We start from the raw sequence: 23,395 nt of genomic DNA, 5'->3' as shown, positions 1-23,395 counted from the left end.
CCGAACATCTGGAGATTTATACAAACCCCAGGACAAACTTGTCATAAACACCCGTGTGCACACATCTGGACTGAAGAAAAACTCAATGCCGTGGAGTCTTGATGTTCACAAATTTCATGAAGGGACATCAATAGTTATCGCAGGCTTTTGTCATCTGAAAACTTGTAGTGCTTTGTGTATATGCATTTCTAATCCTAATTAAATATCTCAGGCCCTTATGTTAAATTGTACTAAATTGGCTGCTAAAATGCGGCAATTCATAAAAATGATGAAGAAATGCTTTAAATTAAACATTAAGTCTCTGAAGATTTGAGTATCAGATAATTATACACCAACTGCTGGTTTTCTTTCAGGACTTTTAACATATTCATAGCAGCAGTTTTGTTATTATAAATAATTGAAACAGTGGAGAACTATATTTCTCTATCCAATTAGCAGTTAGCTAGTTCACGTATTGAAAACCCACTACACATTTACAAAAACAAAACCAACAATACCCTCTTGCACCTCAGGGAGGGGCAGTGTGCAATTAATCTGTTCTCTCCGTGTTTAGAATATGAACATTTTCCCCACTGAGATGCCTAATTTTGACTTGCTCCCAGGGTATTTGGAAATCTTTTCATTAATGGGCTTAACATTGGAATTACTTATTGTGTTAACATCCAATTTCTTCCCTCCCTGAATAAGTAAATTCAGGAAAACGGTCCGGAGCCCAAGGAAATGCCTCAGAATAAGCCCAGGACATTTTTACAATTGAGCAACTAAATAATAAGCTCATTTTGATTTTTTTTATACTCCTGCAAGTTCACTTTTGCATTTTTACAAGCCACTGTTTGCAAAATGGTTTTGCAGATTTTATTTAATTAATTAGCTTTATAGATTTCCTTATTCACTGTAGTCATCACTGTAAGCCACTAGAAAATAGAGATCAAGAGAATGCTCTTAATCTTCTCTGTCCTGGGCTCAATTAGATACAACCTTTGTGACTGGTAATGTGCATGTCTTATGTCCTAGAAGAGGTTTCTAAAGTTCTGTAGATGGAGCAGACCATCAGTGAGAAAGTATTGGCACTCAACACCTAAATATATATATAGTACGTATACACACATATATATAAAAATGCATATTTTGAAATTATATACATATATTAAAAACTTAAATTATTACTTTTTAAGCTTAAAATCATTTAAAATTTCATAAAATTTATCAATTTTATCCTTAAACTTATACCATAAGATTCATCTCTTTAAAATGTGTAATTCCATGGGTTTTTAAAAGGCTTATTCATGAAGCTGTACAAGCACCATAACTGCCTAATTTAAGACATTTTTACCACCCCGAAAAGAAACCAAATAATCATCAGCACTCGCTCCCCATCCCTCCCTCCCCCCGGACTCTGGCAATACTAATGTACTTTCCTCTTGAGTTTGAATATTAAAGATATTCAGAAAAATGGAACCATAGAAGATGTGGCTTTCGTGCCTGGCTTCTTTCACATGGTGTAACATTTTTGAGGTTCGTCCATGTTATAGCATGTATTAGTAAATTTCTTTTCATATCTAAATAATATTCCATCCTGTGGATATACCACATTTCATTTAGACAGTAATCGGTTAGTGGACATTAGGGTTTTTCTACTTTGGCTATGATGACTAGAGCTGTTATAAACATCTAGGCTCAAGTTTTTGTGTAGACACATGTTTTCAATTCTTCTAAGTACAAACTAGCGGAGGACTGTGAGGTTCCATGATAATTCTATGTTTAACTTTTGAAGAACTGCCAAAGTGTTTTCCAAAGTGGTTGCACAATTTTGCACTGCTAGGTCCCATTCTGTGTCATTGCCAAAACTTCATTATTATCGCTGTTATTGACTTTGAATTGGTGTGAAATCGTACCTCCTCCTGGTTCTGATTTGAATTTCCCTAATGACTAACAATGATGACACCCTTTTGTGTTATTTGCCATCTGTATATCTTCTTTGAAAAAAAAATAAATAAAAAGGTCTATTTAGATCCTGGCGTGGCCTGTCCTGTCACTACAAACAGATACCCTTGTCTGAGTCCTTGGAGACAACAGAGGTGCATTTAGATCATGGTTTTGTTATTCTATTAACACCATATATTACAATGATGGATTTTTTCCTAAGACAGATCCCACTCGATCACAATGTGTAATCTTTTTTATAGTGTTGGCTTTGGTTTAGTAGTGTTTCACTGAGGCATTTGGCTTTCTTTTCGTAACATTTATGTTTGTTGTCTTCATTTTCATCTATCGAAAAGCGTTTTCCACTCTTCCTTGAAGATCTTCTTTGATCCTTTGGTTAGTTAGAAATGCATTGTGCAATTCCCGTTCAATTTCCACCTACTTGTGAAGTTCCAGCATTTCTTTTTGTCATTTATAATTGTATTCCACTCTCCCTAGGGAACATATTTTATATGATTTCTTAAATGCCTGGAACCAGAGTCTCTTACCCATTACTGAGGGCTCTGGGGGTGTGCTGGTTAGGAGGTTAGCCAGAGGGAAGTGCTTAAGGCTTGTCAAGTCTCTCCTGCAGATGTCCATGGCCCTTGGTATGCATGTGTAGTCTTTTAGACTTCTGGAAATATGTTGGGGTTTCCAATATCCACTATGGGATTCTCCTTCCTTTCTTCTTTTTTTTAAAGAGAGATTTATGCCATGGGGAGAGTGTACTCACTAGAGAGACAGAGAGAGACAGACAGAAAGCAAGAAATCACCCCCTGGGGGGATGGCCACTCAGCAATCCCTTCTCCTCCAATCTCCTCCTGAGATTTTGGGCATGTACACACACCTGCCCGGCATGATTTTCAAGCCACCAGGTCCAGGACTTGAACTGCAGTCAGCCATCCTATGATGGCTAAGTCGGCCAGTCCTAAGAGCTTAGCCACAACCCCACCTACTGGCCCCAATTCCTTATTGGTTAGTTAAAAATGTAAAAACTTGGAAAGTCTAATATTTCCCCTCAGATTCCAAAGCCTCCTTTAGCACTTCTCATTTAGGAGGCTACCAGTATAAAATCTTTCTTCAAAAACTCAGTTGAGGTTTACACTGTGTCTGAAGGCCACATCATTGGCGTCATGTGATCATGGTGGCTCCTGGCTTTCCCAGACATCTTAGCGGCCGCTCTACCCTGCTGGTCAGTGGGTTAAACTTTTAGAGTTATCAAATCCGTCCTTTCCCTCCAGCTCCCACATCACCTCAAGTCTTCCTTCAAGACCTGTTCACACCTGGCCCTCCTTTTCTCTCACCAGTGCGCCATTATCTTTTGCCCAACACCAGTCTCTCTCCCCTACCCTGCTGACCAATAGTAAGTGAATCTTCATGTCAACACCACGTGGATGACTTTGGCCCAGGACTCAAAGGCTTCTACCAACCTCATCTTGTCTTCTGGATAAAATCCAGTCTTTGGTATGGCTGTCTAAGTTTTAAGAACATGGACTCAATTTACATGGAGATCAGACATTGGGTTCTGACTCCAGCTAAGCTGGGTGGGGCCTTTTGCACCTGCTGTGGGCAGTACAGGAAAGCATGATATTAAGTACTGTGTGCTGACGTCAGAGTTAGCTCAGGGAGATGTCGACATATAGTTACAATATGCTGTAGCCAGGAATGACATAGGAGGATCCCTTTTTTAAAAATATCTCATTTGAGAGACTAGCAGATGGCGTAATGGTTATGTCGTTGGACTCCCACATAGGTGATCATGGTTCAAGCCCTGGATCTGGCAGCCTAACTCTCATGCCAGGAGCATGTGCATGTGTGCCCAAGATTCTGAGAGGAGAATGGAGGAGAAGGGATTGTGGCATGGCCATCCCCTGGGGTGGGGGGTGATTTCTCGCTTTCTGTCTCTCTGTCTCAGCAAAAGTCTCTCAAAAAAATAATAAAACAAACAAACAAACCAAAAAACTCATTTGAAAAGTGTGAAGAACTACAGAAGTGAAAGGTCTCTGTGTGTGTTTATCTATCCACCTCTGTATGATAATCGCCAAGTCAGTCACATGTTAGACGGTTGTATACCGGCCTTTCTTCCTTACGTATAAGTAAGCGCTGTGAGAACCTGAGACGTTCACTTGTACGAAAGTCACATAAATACATAAATCCTGCTGACCTCGCAGCACTCGCTTCTCATTGTTAGAACAGGAGTGCCACCTGTCCTGCCTGCTCTTCGGAGGAACAGGCTCAGGATCTGTATGGCACACGGTGGTGGAGACCACGCACGTGGGGTCTGTGTGAACGTTTTACAGATTTCAGCTCTTATCAAAACAACGGTTTATAAAAATAAATCATAAAAACACTATTGTTACTGAGTCGTTGGGAAAGACATGCCATATTTTTGCACAGAAAGACATGCCACATTTTGCACAGAAAAATACATCATGACCTTCCTGACAACCTAATATATTAAACTGACAAGAAATAACTGCACCTATTTATGGGAAACATCGTGACATTCTGATAATGTATACACAGTGCAGTGATCAAATCAAGGCTATTCTTCCTCACCCTTGGAAATGCGCGGTAATTCTATGTAACAGCAATTCATTGTGTATTTCCCAAAAGCTGTATTTCCCTGCATTAAAAAGGACTCCCATTTTTTACTGCCTTTGCACCTTAAGTCCTGGTGTCTTTATCTGAACATTGGTTTAAACAATTTAATAAGAATAGTTTATCTCGGGTGAGCATTTTGTGGGGTAACTTTCATGAACAGAGTTCCATAAACATACTATAAAAAACCTTATAGATCACAGGTACTTTGATCAAAAATGACCACAGAGAAAAGAAAAAGCATTTACTTACGCTCTGCTTTTAACTGTCCAAGGATGGAATTTTCCCCTCTGCACATGGTTCTAAAAGCACAAAAAGGAAAAAAATAATTGTAGATGTTTTAAAACAATGGATTCTAATGCCAATATTTGTGATTTTTATTTTAATCCAAGTAAAAAACAAACAAGTGCTTATATGAGAAGATGCTATATACATTTTAAGAGCAAAAAAAAAATCACATAATGATCATTTTTATGTTATTAACAGGACAAAGTAGGTATTTTAAGGTGAGTGAATGGAACTATCACAAAATTGATGCTAGATTTTAGGAAAAGAGGCTATTTTTAAAAAATATGGATTATGAATGAATTTTTCCACTTAGAAAATTTGGTGACAAGATAAATTCCAAATGCCTCTACAGATAAGAAGACCCACAGAATCACCTTGCTAGCAGAGATGGCGAGGACAAACATTTAGAGTAATTTAGGAATTCGACGAACTATTATACTGTGTTGTCTCTACAAAGTCTGCCTCTTAACAGTAAAAAACACAGCCTCAAAGAATGAATTTTGCTAATCTTGTTTCTCAAGATTCTGATAATAGTTGATGAATTACAAAGATTGATAAAACCAAAAATTTTAGGTTCCATCTGCTTGCTTTATGAAAGTAATTAAAAACACAGTTATGCTTAAGAAGCACTGAAATTATTAAAGATGATGCCAGCAAATAGATATTTTCTGCATAATAAAAGGTTATAATTTTGGTGGCTGAACAAAAGCCAAACATGTTATTTCACTCTGCTGGTTCAAACTCAAGAAAATAGTCATAGAAAATAATTACAACTGACAATATTCCAAAAATAATATTAGAATGGCAAATGAAGTGGATAGAATCCAATTAACATTATGTCAGTGCCTGAAATCCTTGAAAAGCTTTGTTTGTCATATTATAAATCTGATAACATTAGAAATGGGCACACCTTCAACCCCAGAGTATAGACCAAACCACAGGTAAAATTCCCTCATACCGTAACAAGGCAAGATGACCATAGAGGAAACAAAGAAATATTTTCTTGAAATCTTGGCAAATAGCTACAAGCTTGAAAAGTCCGTGAGAAACAAGGAGATTTAAAAAAAAAAAAAAAAAAAAAAGATTTGCCCTACAGTGGAGGCTTCGGACCGCATCCAGAGGAGTATCCAGTCCTGCAGAGGTTGCCTCTGCTCAAAGGGCCTGAGCAAGAAGACATCGAAGCCCTCAACTGCACTTTGACCAAGGCTCTGACCCTCTGCTTCTCTATACACCATATCTCTCTGTAAAGTTCCATTCGTTCCCTCCTACTACCAAAAACGGTTTGATTAGAAAGGTTACAAAAAAAAAAAAAAAGTGAATGTGGTTTGGAAAAATATTAGGCCAGCTCCATGGTGCAGTGATAAGCCCCGCTCATGAGAAGTCAGAATACAGATGGCAACCAGGGTTTGAACTCCAGCCCATTTGAACCGAGACACACTGCACACGTGCACGAGAGACCAGGTTGCCAGCATGGCCAGACCCTGCGGAAGGCGCTCCTCCCCTTCTCTGTCTCTTACTTCCAGGTGTGTGCACACATCCTTTATCATAAATAAAGAAAAAGAGACAGAACACTCAGGTCTGGTCACTGCCCGACTTACTGCAAGTGTGATTCTGATGAGGATTTTTCGTATCTCGGGTCACTGCGTTCCGGACTGGGAGCTGGATTCACGCCCAGGCTTGTCCGCTCACCTTTTCGCGTTTCTCTCACAGCTCAGTGACCAGGGAGGTGGTCAGGGTGCTTTTCTACCTCCTTCTGTGCAGCTTCTCCACACCATCCCACCCAGCTGGCACCTCCCAGACCTCCTGATCAACTCCACTGGCCTTTTTGGGTGAATATAGAAACTGCTTTTCAAAGTGGTAAAGGGAAACACATGCCACATGGCTGACTGTGGTTCCAGTTCTGGCCCTGGAAGCTTGAAAAGTCAGCCAGGCATGTTTTCAACGCTGACAGGATGGAGAAATGGAAGAAAAGGGATTGTGGTGTGACCACGCCCCACACGGGGAGGCTTTCTCTCCCCATTCCTTCCTCTGTCTCTCCTGCTCTCTGGCAAGCAAACACACTCATTGACAATTTAATTAAATAATTCATTTTAAAAGTATATATGGACAAGACTTTCCACTTTCCCTAAAGTTTAAACAGAATTAAAACTCTAGGAAATAAGACAGAAATTTCATGCTTCATTTACCAACCAAATATTATTACTAATTTTATGGAAGGATTTGCTATGTAAAGACTCAAAACCAAATACACGCAAATTGTACCATTTTAGGCATCTCGTTTTGTCCCTTGTTTGTCTCCTTACTGCAAAGAATGCAAAAAGCTCAACAGCTATTTACCTTCCTAGGGAACGCAGAGTGAGGCTATTATTTTCCAGACACATTGTCCATGTGCGTGGATAAGAGAGGGACTGATATTTCAGCTGATTGTTACTAGCCGTGTTTCCCAGCCCCAGCATTTATGGTCTCAGGCTCCGTTTGAATAGTTTTGACTAGTAAACAGGTCAAGATTCAAAAGCATAATAAAGAGAAAAGAGCTCATTTGTCCCTGTGGCCCTGCGCAGGCGTGGACAGCGTTAACCAGCTTCCACGCGCTGCTGATCGAAAGCTCAGACCTGGTTTAGGAGGACGCACCTGTAGTTGAAGTGCATTATCGCCTGCAGAGCGTTGCCTCCACCGGTGGAAATGTCTCCTTCGAACCCCGGCAGAAGCGGTATGACCACATACACCCGGTACTTCCGGCCTTCCCTGCAAAAGTCAGACGCAGAGAAATTCACCAACCAAAGATAAAGTATTCATGATCGATGACGGCCAAGCGTTTCACACGGGCTCAAAAACCGAGCCGCTTTCTAGGCATTCTATCACATTTAGGGCTTGGGGGATGCTGTTAGGCAGGCGGCCAGACACTCATCCAAGCTCTCAATCCATAACTTGAACAAGAAGCTGAACTGGGCGGTGAGTGGGGGTCATAGCTACTCTTTCTCCACAGCATCATCCTTCATAGGATGGAATCCGGTGGGAGAAACCATTGCTTAGATCACAGGCAAAGCTGGGGGTGGGCTAGGACAAAGTTTTGAAAAAGATGTTACCTTAATAGTTACACGTATAATAAACCATACCCACAGCACCTAGCTCAGAGCCAGGCGATAGCAGGCATTCATTCAATAATCACTAAGTGAGTTCCCCCAGCCTAGATCTGAGGGGCAAAACACAGCGAGTCCCGCATACTTCCGAACAGAAGTCACCATTGCTTAGGAACCCCGGCATTTCAGCTGCAAAAATGTTACCCTGGGGAACCAGCAGTTAGCGTAATGGCTATGTCGCTGGACTCCCACGTAGTCGACCATGGTTCGCATCCCAGACCCGGTGGCTTAAAACTCATGCCAGGCATGTGTGTGTGCGTGCCCAAGATCCTGAGAGGAGAATGGAGGAGAAGGGATTGCGGCGTGACCATCCCCCCTGGGGGGTGATTTCTTGCTTTCTCTCTCTATGTCTCTCTCTGTCTGTGTGGTGAGCGCACGCGCCCTATAGCGAAAACCTCTCCAAAAAAACAAACAAAAAAACGTTACCCTGGACCTTTCAAGAATTCTGGGTGACTAATGATTATTTTAAATCTCCTGGACACGTAAGACCATATTTCTTGGCCCACTCTCCCAATGTACTAAAGACAACTTGAAAGAAAGAGAATCTTATTTAATGATTTAACAATAGAAGAGAGAAAAACGTAGCTCCCCACTTTGCATTCAGAAAGTAAAAACACTGCAAGAATTATACTGAAATAGGTATCATCTATTAGGAATAAAAAATTACTAAAGTCTTTGTTTCCATTTACAAGAGACACAGGGAAAAACAAGCCTAGAAACAGCATATCCATCGTGGTCATCCAATTTCGCCGGCAAGTCTGTGCTCACACAAAGGTGTTGCTCCTGGGTAAGTTTCAGATCTGACCTGACTGAAGCTTTCCAAAATAGTTCACTTTTAAAGCTCGATTTCTTTTAAGCAAAACGTTTTTCTTTCAGCCGAATATCATTACTGCTTTCTGAGGGGTGGTGTTCTAGCCGTGCTGTCTCTGAGTGTCAATGTACCTGTCAGGGTATGTGGAAAGGGAAGTCGGGGCGGAAGGGGCTGCCTGGCTGCTGAGTTGAGAAAGAGGACTTCAAGGAGGCGGCTGCAATGGCATGGATTAATCACTAGATGGCAAACACAGTTTGAGCTGGAAAGAAATCGTTTAAAAAATAAGAACTTTTCTCTGCTTGATAAGGGTAAAGGGCTCACATCCGTAAATGGCAAACAAGATAGTGGAAAAGGACAGGAAGAATCTCTGCGCTCTCTCTCCATCGCCAGCATTTAAAAGTCCACGCGAATTCAATCAGACACTTACAAATGCACACACTTGGCCTTAACCGCCTCTCCGGACTCATCTGACAGCCTGGGCCTCCCATTCTCCCACAGGTGACAAGAAACTCCTGCCTGGTGTTCAGGATCACCTCTCCACTAAGGGAGCTTGGCGCATCAGCTCCCAGGGGCTGGAATGAACACCTGTTCTCCCAGGTCACCGGAGAGGACGCGTCCTCGGTCAGACACCGTGGTCAGGGCCATTTGCTTTGGGAAGATAGGATCAGGTGGGAGAATGTTTCTGGGGAAGGCTTCAATAGGGAATAAATTAACCTGCGTAAGAGCTCTCTTTGTCTTTCTCTTTCTTCCTTTAAACATTTGTCAGAGGTTGTGTGCACTTGCCAGAGACAGAGATATAGAGAGAAAGATGGACCGTGACAGAGCTCTCCCCATGGGGTGTGTTCACATCACAATCCCTTCTCCGCCCTCTTTCCCACTTTGTGGGCATGCACACTCATCGCCAGGTCCAGGGCTTGAATCCTTCAGGCGGCCATGAGGATCCAGCCGCCTTATCCACCATGTTATTGGCTGAGCCAGAACTCTCCTTTAAATACATTTTATTTGAAAAGTTTATTGTGGTAAAAATACATTCTATATAATATAAAAATCATATAATTCTAGTGTATTTGTAACTCCATTTTAGCCATTTTTGAATGTTTGGTCCAATGGCATTAATTACATTCGCGATGTTGTACAATTACCATGGCTAACTATTCTCAAAACTTTGTCATCGTCCTAAACAGAACCTCAGTAGCTCTTAGGCGGTAACTGCCCCACTTCCCTCCCCGGCATCCCCTGATAACTGGGAATCTGCTTTCTGTCTCTAGCTGCTGCAGAGAAGTGGAATCATGGGCCATTCATCGTCTGCGGCTGCTATTTCACTTGGTAAAACAGCCTTAGGGCTTATCCATGTTGAAGCATGTGTCAGAATTCACTTCCTTTTCACGGCTGCATGATGTCCTGTGATCTGTGCACACACTTATCTGTCAGTGGCCACTTGGGTTGTTTCCACCTTTGGATAATATATGCTCCAAAATGGCAGAGGTAGAAGATTCCATGGTGGAAAGAAATCTCTCACTCTTCTGCCTTCAGCTCCGTTTCCCTTTTCTGAGGGCAATTCCTGTTACGAGTTTTCTTCATGCACTTTTAGAAACAGCTTATAAATTTATAATCATATTTATTCTTTCTTTCCACAGAAATGTTGGAATACTAAAAGCACACGGGCACTTTTATGAACATTATCTTTATCATTTTGTGGTGTATCTTGGAAATCCTTCGACATCAGGACCCAGAGAGTTAATACTTTTTAAATGACAGCATTCTACCATGTAAGTCTACCTTAATATTTAAACAGTTCTCTCTGGACAGTCATTTAAGTTGTTTCTCTCTTTTTTTTTCTGCTTTGAAATAACTATTTTTATATTTCTGCTGACCCATCTAAGTCATTTTTCTTATTTGTTGGGAAAAACCTTCAAAGTGACTTTGCTAGTCTTGAACAGCACATTTTTGTGATGTTCTCTATAGAAGATGTTTTTTTCTTTTATTCTTGTGATTTTTAAAAGCAAAAAATGATGTCAAAATGGAGATCTTGTGTGTAGACTATGAGAAATGTCCTGTAAAAATCTCATAACGCATTCAGGCAAATTTTAGTTTGTAGAGTTAGTATATTCATCTATCAAGTCCCCTCCTACTTTACAAGACATCATTCTCTAATTTCCAGAGTGATGAAAATGTTAAACTGTGTTCAGCAAACTAGCTGAAACGACTTGGGTATTTTCACTGCTCTGGAATTTCAAACCATAAAACTGTGGTTGAACGAAAGCCAGTGGAGAGAAAATTTCATGCAACAGTATGTCCCACCTCGCCTTGATCCGATCCACAAGAACAGCTCCCAAATGCCCAGGACTTTAACCCTCAGAAATCCTGTGTCTTCCCCACATGGCGGTGTGCAAATGACAGCATCAGGTTAGAGTATGAACCTGAGCCTCTGATGACCAAATTTAGTTAGGACCTTAAAAGCATAACAGCTAGTGGGCACTAAGCCATGGTCCAGCCCATCGCCTCTCCTACTGCGGCTTAGAATCATTTTCTAATCTTGCACTCTCTTGTTAAAATAACTTTTTTTTTCTTTCAAAATTCACTATTATGGCAGTGCTATGAACAATGGCTAGAAACTGGAAATACATATCCAGTAATAGAGGAATGGTAACTAAACTATGCTATAGTCACTCCAGCAAATGGTCATCTTGCAGTCACCAAAAATGGGTACTGTGGGGACCAGCAGATGGCGTAATGGTTACATGGCTGGACTCCCACATAGTTCACTGCAGTTCAAGTCCCAGGCCTGGTGACTTAAAACTCACGCCAGGCTGTGTACATGTGTGCCCAAAATCCGGAGAGGAGAATGGAGTAGAAGGGACTGTGGTGTGGTCATCCTCCCTGGGGGCTGATTTCTTGCTTTCTGTCATTCTGTCTCTCTAGCAAAAACATCTCTGCCATGCACCGGAGACGCGGGCCCCGGTTGGCCCTGACTTCACCTAGCACATGTGGGCTTCATAGACTATGGCACATTATACACTGCGCACACACACACATAGTTTTTTTTTATTTATTTATCTTTTTTTAAGTATTATTTTGTTTAACTTTTATTATTATTATTACTATTATTATTATTTTCCAGTTTGATCAGAGAGAGATACAGAGAAAGAAAGAGGGAAAGTGAGAATGCAAGCTACCAGGTTCAGGACTTGAACCATGGTTAGCCATGTGGGAGTCCAGCATTTTTAACCACCATGTCACCTGCCTGCTCCAATCTTTTTGTTTTTTAAGTTTCTTTCTTTTATGAAAGTGAGAGAGATGGGGGGGGGCGGCACAAAACACTCCCAATAGTGTCCTAGGCCAAGATTTTCCAAGCCTTCCCAGAAAGGCCCAGTTATGACACACGTATCTGGCATGTGGAGATTGTGGAGACCCAAACTCTTCATCGTCCCTACGGCCCCAGCTTCATCTAAGCAGCGTGCTGTCACGGTGTCACCAAGTTGGCCCTTTAGTTACCTTCTGCAAAGGGCAAACTTTCAGATAGAAGAATGACAGGGGTTCGCGCATTGTGTTTGACTTCAACTGGACTCGATCGACTTTGGCAGGGATGTCTCTTAGCACTGCCGAATAAGAGTCTACGAAACCTTCAGCAGGTTATTCCCATGATGGCCCGGCCACTTTCGCGCTCTCCCTCCCTCTCTTTCCTCTCTGCCAGAGCACATGTCTGGTTCCAAACAATTACCGACCCTGGCCTGGTGCTGATCTGTACATTGATCAGCTGAGATGAACATTTATACGATTTTGGAAACAGAATAAAGCAATTCAGTGCTCTAAATCAAAAGATCTCCTGAGATGATCTGGCATCATCTGTGCCCCAGTGTAACCTCTCTCCAAGAATTTGATACAGCTTGGAGGCTAACCCACAAGAAAAAATATATAAAACCCACAATCAGTGCACTGAGCTAGAATGTTCCTCCTTTTCATTGTAACTGCAGTTTACATTTCTTGAAGATAGTTCTTCTGCAGCATGCTCAAATGTCTCTTCAGATTGCTACAAAATTATAGGATGCAGTAATTATAGGATATAGAGTCTTCTTTAAACCTAAGAAATTTTTATCTATCGAGCAATTCCTTGAAAAAAAATAAAACATTCATCTTAGTTTTTAAAATTTTCAAATAAAGTATCTCTCATAGACTTCTGGGAGGCTTAACATTAGATGCTTTCTGCTTCCCTTGGAATGAAGAAAACTTTATAGCCCAGTCTGGAAGCACAGAAGTTGAAGCCCTGAACACAAGGTTTAACTCCCAGTTCCACCCACCAATAGCTGTGTGACCTGAGAAAATAGTTAACCTCTCTTGGCCTCAGCTGCGTCAACTGTATAATAGGGGTCATTGTCATCCCAAGCAGTATGATAGGAAGATTGAAAGAAGTGACATAGATAAAGTACCTATTATGTGCAAAGACTCAAAAACTACTTGGCAACATTTTTATTAACTACAAGTAATTTCAATGAAAAAGCATGTATACCTTCAAAGAACAATAAGTAAATAGTTATTAACATTAAAACAAAACAGAACTTTCATATTATACTTCAAAATACCTTTTACTAGGTCGTTGGAAAAGTCATGACTTATTTTCCTATTTTCCTATACAAAAATGCATCGTAACTTTTCCTATGACCCAATATCGGTCTATATTTTTGGGGAGAGTATTATCAGATCAGTAATGGGAATTTCAAATATTTATTCCCAGGAGTGGGACCAGAAGATGGCATAATGGTTACGTGGCTGGACTCCCACGTAGTCGACCATGATTCGAGTCCCAGACATGGTGACTTAAAACTCAAACCACATATGTGTACATGTGTGCCTAAAATCCAGAGAGGAGAACAGGGGAGAGGTGACTGAAGAGTGGCCATCCCCCCCGGAGGGGTTGATTTCTTGCTTTTTGTCTCTCTCTGTCTCCCTCTGTCTCTCGGGCAAGTGCACACACCCATAACAAAAATCTATCTTAAAAAATATATATATATTCCCAAGAGGAATCAGCTATAGGCTTGGCCAGACACCTCTGGACAGTGTTTCTCAATTGCCTATAGCTGTTATGGGCAAACACAGGAGCCACAGGCAGGACGGCCAAGTGTTATACCTAACAGCAGAAGCCATCTATTTAAAATAAGGAACGTTTAAACATGACTTTAACTTTTTTTGTTTCTAACACAAATATTATTTCTAAGACAGTTGATTTGGAGATCACTCTCCTTTACCCTTGGTCACTTTCACAGCAACAACGTATTTCTAAGCAATGGCAATCCTGAAAACGTCGTAACAATTTCTTACATAAACTCACACCCATCAGCGAGGCAAGGCGACATCATAAAGGGGCTACAAAAAGTTCACTGAACATGGAACTGAAGTCTGGGTTTATTTTGGTGCAAAAAAAATTCCTTGAAGTCCATGCACTGTAAACAGTGCATTTCCCTGAAGTTTTTGAAGATCTCTCCTATTATTTGCTTTGTTGGTGAAGAAACAGAATGTCTGAAAGGAAACAGATAAACTCAAAAGGGCCCACAACTCTGGTTAACAGAGAGAGGGAGAAGCCAGGTCTTCAGACACAACGCCGGGTCCTTCGGTGGTTTCAGATTTGCCAGAGCGTCCCCATGTCCCCACTTACGGCCAAACCACAGCTCTTCTACAGCTATGAGGGACACGAGGGCCTTGGGCAGTTTCCAAAATTGTGTGTGTGTTTTTAAAGAGATTTTTGCTATATGCCATGTGTGCTACCAGAGAGACAGAGAGACAGAAAGTGAGGTATAACCCCCTAGGTGGGGATGGCCACACTGCAATCCCTTTTCCTCCATTCTTTTCTCAGGATTTTGGGCATGCATACACATGTGCCTGGCGTGAGTTTTAAGCCACCAGGTCTAGGACTCAGCTGCAGTTGACTACGTGGGAGTCCAGCGACATAACCACCATGCCATCTGCTGGTCCCACAAAACTATGTATTTTCAATGAGGTTTAATAGACACATTGAGCCAACTGCCTGTTTTCATTGTGCTTGTCAGCTCTTTGGTGGTAATGGGGTAAAATGCACTCTTTCACATCCTGACTTTCTACTAAGGCATAAAAGCTACGTGTGTCCAGTTACTGTAAGCAAAGACTGGCAATCCCTCTCAATCATTCACTCACAGCACTCAATGTGTTAAAATGTTTCCCCCGCATCAGTTGGTCCTCATCTATCGTTTGGCTTATTTAAATAAGATATAAGATGGTCAGTTTTTGACTATGGATTATGATCTTTTTCTTCCTGACCTCCACTCATGTCTCGGCTGTCAAAGACAAGTTTCAGGTGAGTTGGAAGCCGGTCTCGGCTCTGAGACAGTTCTGCTTCTTGGAGCAGACATGCTGCTGCGGGAGCAGTTTCCGCAATGCTCCGGGTTCAGCATGGGGTGAACACTAGTCTGAGGCGTGAGGTCAGGGATCAGAACATGGAGGCTATGCCACACTTGCTTATGTAAGAACTATGGCTGTTAAGAAGCCACTAGAAGGAAGTGAGGGAGCAAAGAAATTGCTTAGGGGAATTGGTGTGGGGCTGGAATCCAGCACTGGCAGGAAAATAAAGACAGCCCAGTCGAGGGAGTTGGCAATTTGAAGATTCCGATCTCTCCAGGGATGGAGGGACCTGGAAGAGCGCCTGTGTTCCTTGGTCAGGCCTGGCCGACGGCTGTCATTTCCCTCCATCTGCTTTGTGCTGTACTTCAGTCTTTATCCAACACCCGAGATGATACTACGTGCTAAGAATGTGACTTTGGCAGGGAAGTTCCACCTCTCAGAAGTGGAGAGAAACGAGAAATCTGGGAAGGAAGAGAGGAGTCAGACTGAGGACAGTGCAGCATGGTCCTTAATTAGTGAGAGGAGGGCTCCCACTCCCGGAAGCCTGCAAGATGAGCTTTTAATCCTGCCCTTCCCTGACATCAGAATAGACACCTACACATCCAAAATCATGATTACTTTTTAGATGTTGCCAGAGGGCATGCACGCTTTCTAGAGAGAGAGAGAGAGAAGGGAAGAGGGAGAGAGAGGAGAAGAGGGAGAAAGCATCCCCATGGAACACAGTAACGCTGCAATCTTTCTCCTCCATTTCTCCCTCCTGTTAGGGTCTTGCACATGCATGCACAAGCACCTGGTGTGATTTTCAAGCTGCCAGGTCTGAGACTCAAACTGCATGGTTGACCCAGTTAGGTCCCCACAGTTTGGTCCCCCCATGTGGGACCCAGCTTCCTTAACCACTGGGGTAAGGAGCTGATCCTCAGACATGAAATTATGTGGGAAAAATATATTTTATAGCCACAACTCATATAGGAGATAAACAATAATGTAGAGATACGGAAAAGGGGAAATTGTAACATGTGTATCCGGGTGTGTGTGTGTGTGTGTGTGTGTGTGTGTGCACTGAAAGTCTGAAAGTGTGATCTAAGTACCATTTTGAAATTAACAGTCAAAGTAAGTGAGACTCTTGAGAAATCAGAACTAAATGACGCACAGTTAATTCAATGGACCCATTTCCCGTTTTCTACAAAGTAAGCTTGGAATTGCCCAAGTCTTTTAATGTGCTGTGGACCTCCAAGCATCAGAGGGAACCCACAACAGATGTTACCTGTCCATCCCCTCGTCACACAACCCTTTTCCTTTCAGTAGCAGCTCACAGGATCACTGGAAAATGTTCAGTCAGAAAATATCACAAACTTCCTTCCACCCCTTCTATTTTAGAAGACTGATTTTCTTTCTTAAGAGATTTTTTTTTGCTATAGGGTATGTGCACTTGTCAGAGAGACAGAGAGGCAGAAAGCAAGAAATCACCCCTGGGGATGGCCACACCGCAATCCCTTCTCCTCCATTCTCCTCTTGGGATTTTTGGGCAGGCACATACGCCTGGTATGAGTTTTAAGCTGCTGGGTCCAGGACTTGAACCACTGTTGACTATGTGAGAATCCAGTGGTACAACCATTACATCATCTGCTGGTCCCAGAAGACTAGATTTTAAAAATCAAATTAATATGGTAAAGGAAAATATTCTTTCGGACTCTGAAACCCTTAAAAAACAAGCATCATAGATACTTCTCCAGGTACTGTGAGAAACTAGTAACCGAGACGAGTGAGGTTGAGGTTCAGTCCCCTCTAGTAGTCAGTCACAGCTCTCTCAGCCAGGGGAGCACGTGTCAACGTAATGTATTTCCATGACTTCCTTCAATTTCATGAAAAAATTATTTTTCTCTTTTGCCAAATGTGCTTCAGAGATAAAGCCTGTGTCAATGAAATGCAGCATTTGATAGGGAGCTAATGGGATGTGGCAAAGTGGACAGAAATTACCTCGTAGAATTGGGAGCCTAGTAAGGATGCAAGAGCTATCTGTGTGTACAAGCAGGTTTAACTGTAAACAAGGCTGTGTTTACGTCATCAGAAACAGATTCTACTGGGACTCTCTTTTTAAAAGTACATTAGAAGACGAAGGATAATGATCATCCTTAGGGACCAGCAGATGGTGTAATGGTTATGACTCTGGATGCTCACAAAGGTGACCATGGATCAAGTCCTGCAGCCAATGATGTGAAAGTCATGTTGGGTGTGTGTGCATCTGTGCCCCAAATCCCAAGAGGAGAATGGAGAAATGCAGCATGGCCATCCCCCCAGGAGGGGGGTCATTTCTTGCTTTTTATCTCTCTCTCTCTCTCTCTCTCTGTTTCTGTCTGTCTCTCCAGAGAGTACATGCACCCTATAGCAAAAATGTCTCTTAAAAAAAGAGAGTATCACCTATCAAAGCACAGAACATCATTAATATTTATGGTCATATACTATGTTCTAGGTGAGCATTAAGGAATCTTAGCTGTACCCTGGAGTCCTCTTCGGAACATTATAGAATACAGGTCCCTGGGCCCCACTCCAGGAAATTTCGATCCAGTAAGCTCGGAATTGAGTCATGCTCTCTGTAATTCTATCAAGGCCCAATGGTGACTCGGATGTGAGGTCAAGAATGAGCACACATCATTGTATGCCTGCAGGATGAGGGGATTAAGACAGCTCTCCCCTCAGAAGCTGAGAGTGTTGGTTGTTGACCATTCATAGTAAAATCTTTCTCCAGATAGTTTCTTCCATTGGCCAAAGGGATCTACTTCACTACCTTTTGTCCCTTCTCCCTGAAGTCCACCTGCATCAATGACTGATCAATGTGGGGAGAGAACAACAAAAGCCCAATCTAATTGTCTCAGAATGGGTGAACCCTGAATGGGCCATTAATTCTCACCATCATGAATTGGATTTGTGTGGTAGAGGGGGAGGTACTGGGTCAGAAGTCCAGAAACTTTTGCCTATTGCTTTTAGTGACCTAGATAAGTCACACAACTTCTTGAATATCAGTTCTTAATTCTGAAAGCAGGTTCCATAACAACAATAATGCCAATAACAACTGGATGTCCTACTTTCAAGAGTAGAGTGACGGCTCAGTTAGGTACTGTAGTTACAAAGTAAGAATCATATGAAACACTAATGGTCACTGCTATAACATGTTCTGAAGTCTAATAATATCAACATAGTATAGAAAAGAATGATGTCAAATAACACTGAAGTCAAAACATATTTTAATTCCCAAATGTGTATGTACTTAATCTTGACTGCATGTATTCAATGACAGGAAATAATGAAATATTATAATTGTGTTGGCTTACTTTGCTACTTTTAAATAGAGTTGTAGTCATGCATAAAAAGAAAAAGTCCTAGATGCCAAGGACAATTCCGAGGGAAAGGACCAGTTTTTCAACAAATAGTGCTGGGATAACTCTAAATCCACATGCAAAAGAATGAAATTGAGCCCCTAACTCACACCAAATATATATATTATACATATATACATATATATGTATAATATTATATATTATATAAATAACAATAAATCAAAGACCTAAATGTAAGAGCAAAAACTACAAATTCTAAGAATAAACTATGCATAAATTTTTCATGATTCTGAATCAGGCATTGGTTTCTAGGACACCAAAAGCACAAATGATGAAAGAAAAAAACTAGATAGCCAGGACTTTTATTTCAAAGGACACCATCAAGAAAGTAAAGACAACTCATTTATGGGAGAACATATCTGCAAGTCAAATATATCTGATATGGGAAAGAAATCTTATAACTCAACAACAAAAAGTCAAATAATCCACTAAAAAATGGGGAAGAAATTTGACTAAACTATTTTCTCCACACGAATGGCCAGCAAGTGTACAAAAAGATGCCTGATATCATGAGTCATTAGAGAAATTCAAGCTAAAAACACCGAGAGGTACATTTTATATTTACTGGGATGACCACCATCGAGACGCAGGCAGGATGTATTAGGAATGAGATAGAGAAGCTGGACTTCTCATACTTGGTGTGAATGTAGAATGGGATAGCTGCTCTGGAAGGCCGGCAGAACTCAAAATGTTCAACGTGAAATGATCATAGGACCCAGTAATGTCACCCCAAAGGGAAATGAAAACATGTATGTCTGCACAAAAGCTAGTGCGGATATTTACAGCAGCATTATTCATCATAGCCCCATCGTAGGAACAACTCAACTGTCTACGAACCGATGAGTGGATAAACACATCGTGGTATATCCATACAGTAATGGAATGCCACCTGGCAATGAAGAGAAATGAAATACTGATACGTGCTATATGGAGAGGAATCTTAAGAACATTATGTTACGTGAAAGAAGATGCCATCACAAAAGACCACATACATACTGTCCAGATCAGACACACCTACCGGGAAGGACAGCCAGTCAGTGGCTGCCAGAAACCACGGGAAGGAGAAAATGAGGAACTGTGAATGAGCATGGGGTGATGAAAACATTTTAAAATGGATTTGGTGATCATTACAAAGCTCTGTGAATATACTAAAAATTACTTACATGCACAGTGTAAGTTTGTGGATTGCACAGTATGTAAATTATGTCTCAATAATACAGATATTTAAGGCATAATCGCACGAGCTGAAGAAATAAGATGTTAACAAGAATTTATAAATAACCAAGGCAAAATATTGTGTCAATTTTGCTTTATTTTTAAAGAAAGCACAGCTCACTGTCTGTCATTAAATAAATCAAATCACAAGCCTCAGACTGGCCAGGAAAAAATGATTGTGTTTTAGAAGGATTCAGATTCCCCCAAAAATGGACTGAAACATTCTTAGCCGTTGACTCACATGAAAGTAACTGGCTAACACTGGCTGAACTACACTAAACCCAAGCCCACTAGGAAAGGATGATGCTTTTAAAAAGGGCTTTCAAGAGTCGTTTTAGTAGTAAGTTCAAGAATATCGCAGTAACAACTCCTACTGAAAGGGCGAGGACGTTACCTGTAAGCTTTCAGTATCCTCTGGGCAATGGTGTCGCCAACTTTGTTGAACACAACTTTGTCGTCAGCACAGCTTATAAAAAACTGGTTCTACGAGAAAGAAACCAGGAAGCCCTGTGAGTCCTTGTCTTAGTATTCCGAAGGTGAGGGAAACGTGGTGAATAAAAGCTATATTGACATCTAAATTGTTTTCACGCAGTAGACGTGTTCAGATCGCTACAGTTACATCAGGAAAGTAAATGACACAGGACAAAAGAAGCCTCCGCTCGGGCCAGGCCAGGTCCCGTGCATGTCACTCAACATCTCAGTCAACAGGAAGGCTCCAGTGTCATCTCACCACAGGGGTTCCTTGAAGGTGATTTTCCATATTACCTTCTTAAATCACTAGAAACATTCTAAATTGAATCAACAGAGAAAATCGAAGTGTTTTTATTCCCCCCAGATTCACACATTGTGTAAATGCTTCTGATTAAAATTTCCATGTCGGGCAGACGTTCTATTCCATGTTAAGTTTACTGACGTAACGGGGTGGAGGGCCGACGCCTGGTCTGATGTCTCTGCTGCTTCCTCCTCTCATTTGCTCAGGTCTCTTATTGTGTCTGAACATCTAGGTAGGTAGCCTCAAATCTCTTTTGTAAGCATGTCATATATATAAAAATAAGCTAATAAAATAGGAAATGAAATAACTTTATTTCTCTTTTCTCTAAGTACGTTGGCTACTCATGTATCTATAAACAGTCTTCAAAACAGTTACCAGAAAACTAGTGTACAGCATCATAATAGAGTACAAGATGTTGTTGCTGCAAAAAGAATGTTAACAATTAAGAAGGAATCGTATGAATATTACATGTTCAAGTGGAATTCGATCACTGTAATGCAACCTTGAGGGGACTTTAAAAAGTCTGTGAAAAGGAGCCAGACATGGCATAGTGGTGCAGAGCACTGCTCTTCAAGGTGGCCCACGTGGGAGGGCTCTGAGTTTGTAACTGGGGACCTCCCTGGCACCAGGCACCCATTTACCCATGGTCTGGGGCTGGCTGAAACTGGGAGTGGGCAGTGTTGGGGTCCTGTTGGGGGTGCTCTTTCTCTCTCTTCCTCCCTGTATCTCTCTGTGTCTCACTCATGAAAAAAATAAGCGGATACATGTTTTTTACAGTTATGGAAAAATGAAAGTAATATATGTACTTATTTTGGTGCAAATAATAATTTGAAACCCATACATGACTTTTTCATAACATGCATTTTTCAGCACCTTTTTAATGGCCCCTCATGTGACTTAGACATATACTCATCACAAAGTAACATTTGCTAGTCATCTCGAGGTGAAGAGATTCCTAAGCAACAACTCGAAGTGGGACTGTCACACCTGTGAGCATGATCATCTTCATAACTCTGCAGGTCTTTTTATACTTCAATTCACAAATCTATACAGTGCCTCCAGAACACGAATGTGCAGGAAGACATTGTGAGAGAACTTATTTGAGAATATGCTCCTCCTTAGGGCACTGAAGAGTCAACATCTCAGTGTCAACCAAACTGTGTATGATTTTCTGAATTCATCCTACAAAGTTTAGCATTCCTTGGCAGCTGTAAACACAGACTAGACATACGCCATGCCTTTTATTCCTCCTTTGTCTGGAGGGGATGCTGACTGCTTATCTTAGCAGGAAGAGCATAGACAGGTCTACGTCCAAAACCATTATACCTACATGGCATTACTGACCTCACTTCACTCCATGGTAGGAAAAAATCAAAATAAATCTGATACCAAATCTACTAAAAAGAAATAAAATAGAATGATTCGGGGTCACAGCCTGAATCATCGGTGAGCCAGCCTTACATTACTATGGTAAAAGTATCAAAATTAATAACATGAGTAATGTTCCTAAATTCTAGACTTGAGGCAGAGTTCACTAAATTTTCCATTAATGACCTTCTTCTATTGCATGATCCCATCCTGGACACCACACTGAATTTTTCTTGCTAATATTTTTAATCAGCCTTTTTTTTCTCTAGCTCTGTGAAATGAACAAGATCTCGTTCTTCCCTACTCATCTTTAATAAATTCTCACTGCATGGAACGGTTTGGGCCAGGACTCAAAGAGAAGGAAAATCAGGCTATCATGGTTTCACTAGCTAACCCATCCCCTCTCCACCCCATACATTTTTAAAAATTCAGGGACCAGCGGTTGGCTATGTCGCTGGACTCTCACATAGTCGACTGCAGTTCAAGTCTCAGACCCGGTGGCTTAAACCTCATGCCGGGTGTGTGTGCGTGCCCAAGATCCCAAGAGGAGAATGGAAAAGGGATTGTGGTGTGGCCATCCCCTCTGGGGGTGATTTCTCATTTTGTCTCTCTGGCAAGCACACGTGCCCTATAGCAAAAACATCTTGAAACAAAATTCAGCGGGAAAGAAAAGGCTAGAATAATGGAGAGAGCCTCTGATTTATTTTTCCGTTATTGTGACTTCTTCTTTTCTCAGGGTCTTTCAAGTGCCCTGAGCTATTTTTGTATCTATTTGGAAGTGTGATTCAAGTTCCCAAACTAAACTCAGGGTTTCCAAATCTTCTCCCATACTCTGAACCCAGTCTCTGGGATCTGGAAAAGTTTGGGTGAACAGTAAGTGTGATAGTTCACGGAGCATCGAAACAGATGGTGTGTGCCTCTTACACCCTGTACCTCCCTTTCCATGTTCTTTCCCCTCCACTTTCCCAATCCCAACACCCCCAAACAAGGGCACCCTGGGGTCTTTCTTTTAGCAACCTCCCTCTGGGTGCATAGTCCTGAAATAGCACATGCCTCACACAGAAATCCTCTCATTCAAGCCAAATCAAACGCTGGGGTATTTCTGCCGAACAGTACCATAGTGAGTGGGTGCATTTTAGCAGCAAGGATTTGAAAGACTGTCCTGAGTCATGAGGTCATGAGGAGGAGGAAAGGTCAAAATTCTGCAGGCACGAGGCCTTCTCCAGTGCTTCTCACGCCTCAACACCCACGTCTAAGATAGCAGGTCGTCTGGGGACCCTAAGTCCCTGTGTGATTGTCACGAAAGGAAGTTTCACACACGAATGTACACAAGCAGGACTCACTTCGATGTAGATATAGTGTTTGCTGTTCTCTATCACGTGGACGTACGCCGCGTGGATGGATTCCTCATGGTATTTTATTCCAGCAGACCAGTCAGCAGCAGAGCGGAGCAACTGGAAGACAGTAGCAGGAA

The 23,395-nt window shown here is 41.6% G+C and overlaps 1 protein-coding gene across 4 annotated transcripts in view; it reads right to left on the bottom strand.

The window, feature by feature from the left end:
- PLD1 (phospholipase D1) overlaps positions 1–23,395 on the bottom strand; it is a 134,008-nt gene that overhangs the window by 14,824 nt on the left and 95,789 nt on the right. For all 4 annotated transcript variants that reach the window (XM_006155054.3, XM_006155055.3, XM_027774422.1 and 1 more), the window contains 4 exons: positions 23,265–23,375; positions 20,176–20,264; positions 7,483–7,596; positions 4,816–4,865 (listed from right to left, as the gene is read on the bottom strand). In XM_006155054.3, the coding sequence (XP_006155116.1) occupies positions 4,816–4,865; positions 7,483–7,596; positions 20,176–20,264; positions 23,265–23,375 (364 nt within the window). The remainder of the gene's footprint in view (positions 1–4,815; positions 4,866–7,482; positions 7,597–20,175; positions 20,265–23,264; positions 23,376–23,395) is intronic.

The sequence above is a fragment of the Tupaia chinensis genome, unplaced genomic scaffold (genome assembly GCF_000334495.1).
Source record: "Tupaia chinensis unplaced genomic scaffold, TupChi_1.0 Scaffold000430_1, whole genome shotgun sequence".
NCBI lineage: Eukaryota > Metazoa > Chordata > Mammalia > Scandentia > Tupaiidae > Tupaia > Tupaia belangeri.
This window is presented reverse-complemented; position numbering and strand designations above follow the sequence as displayed.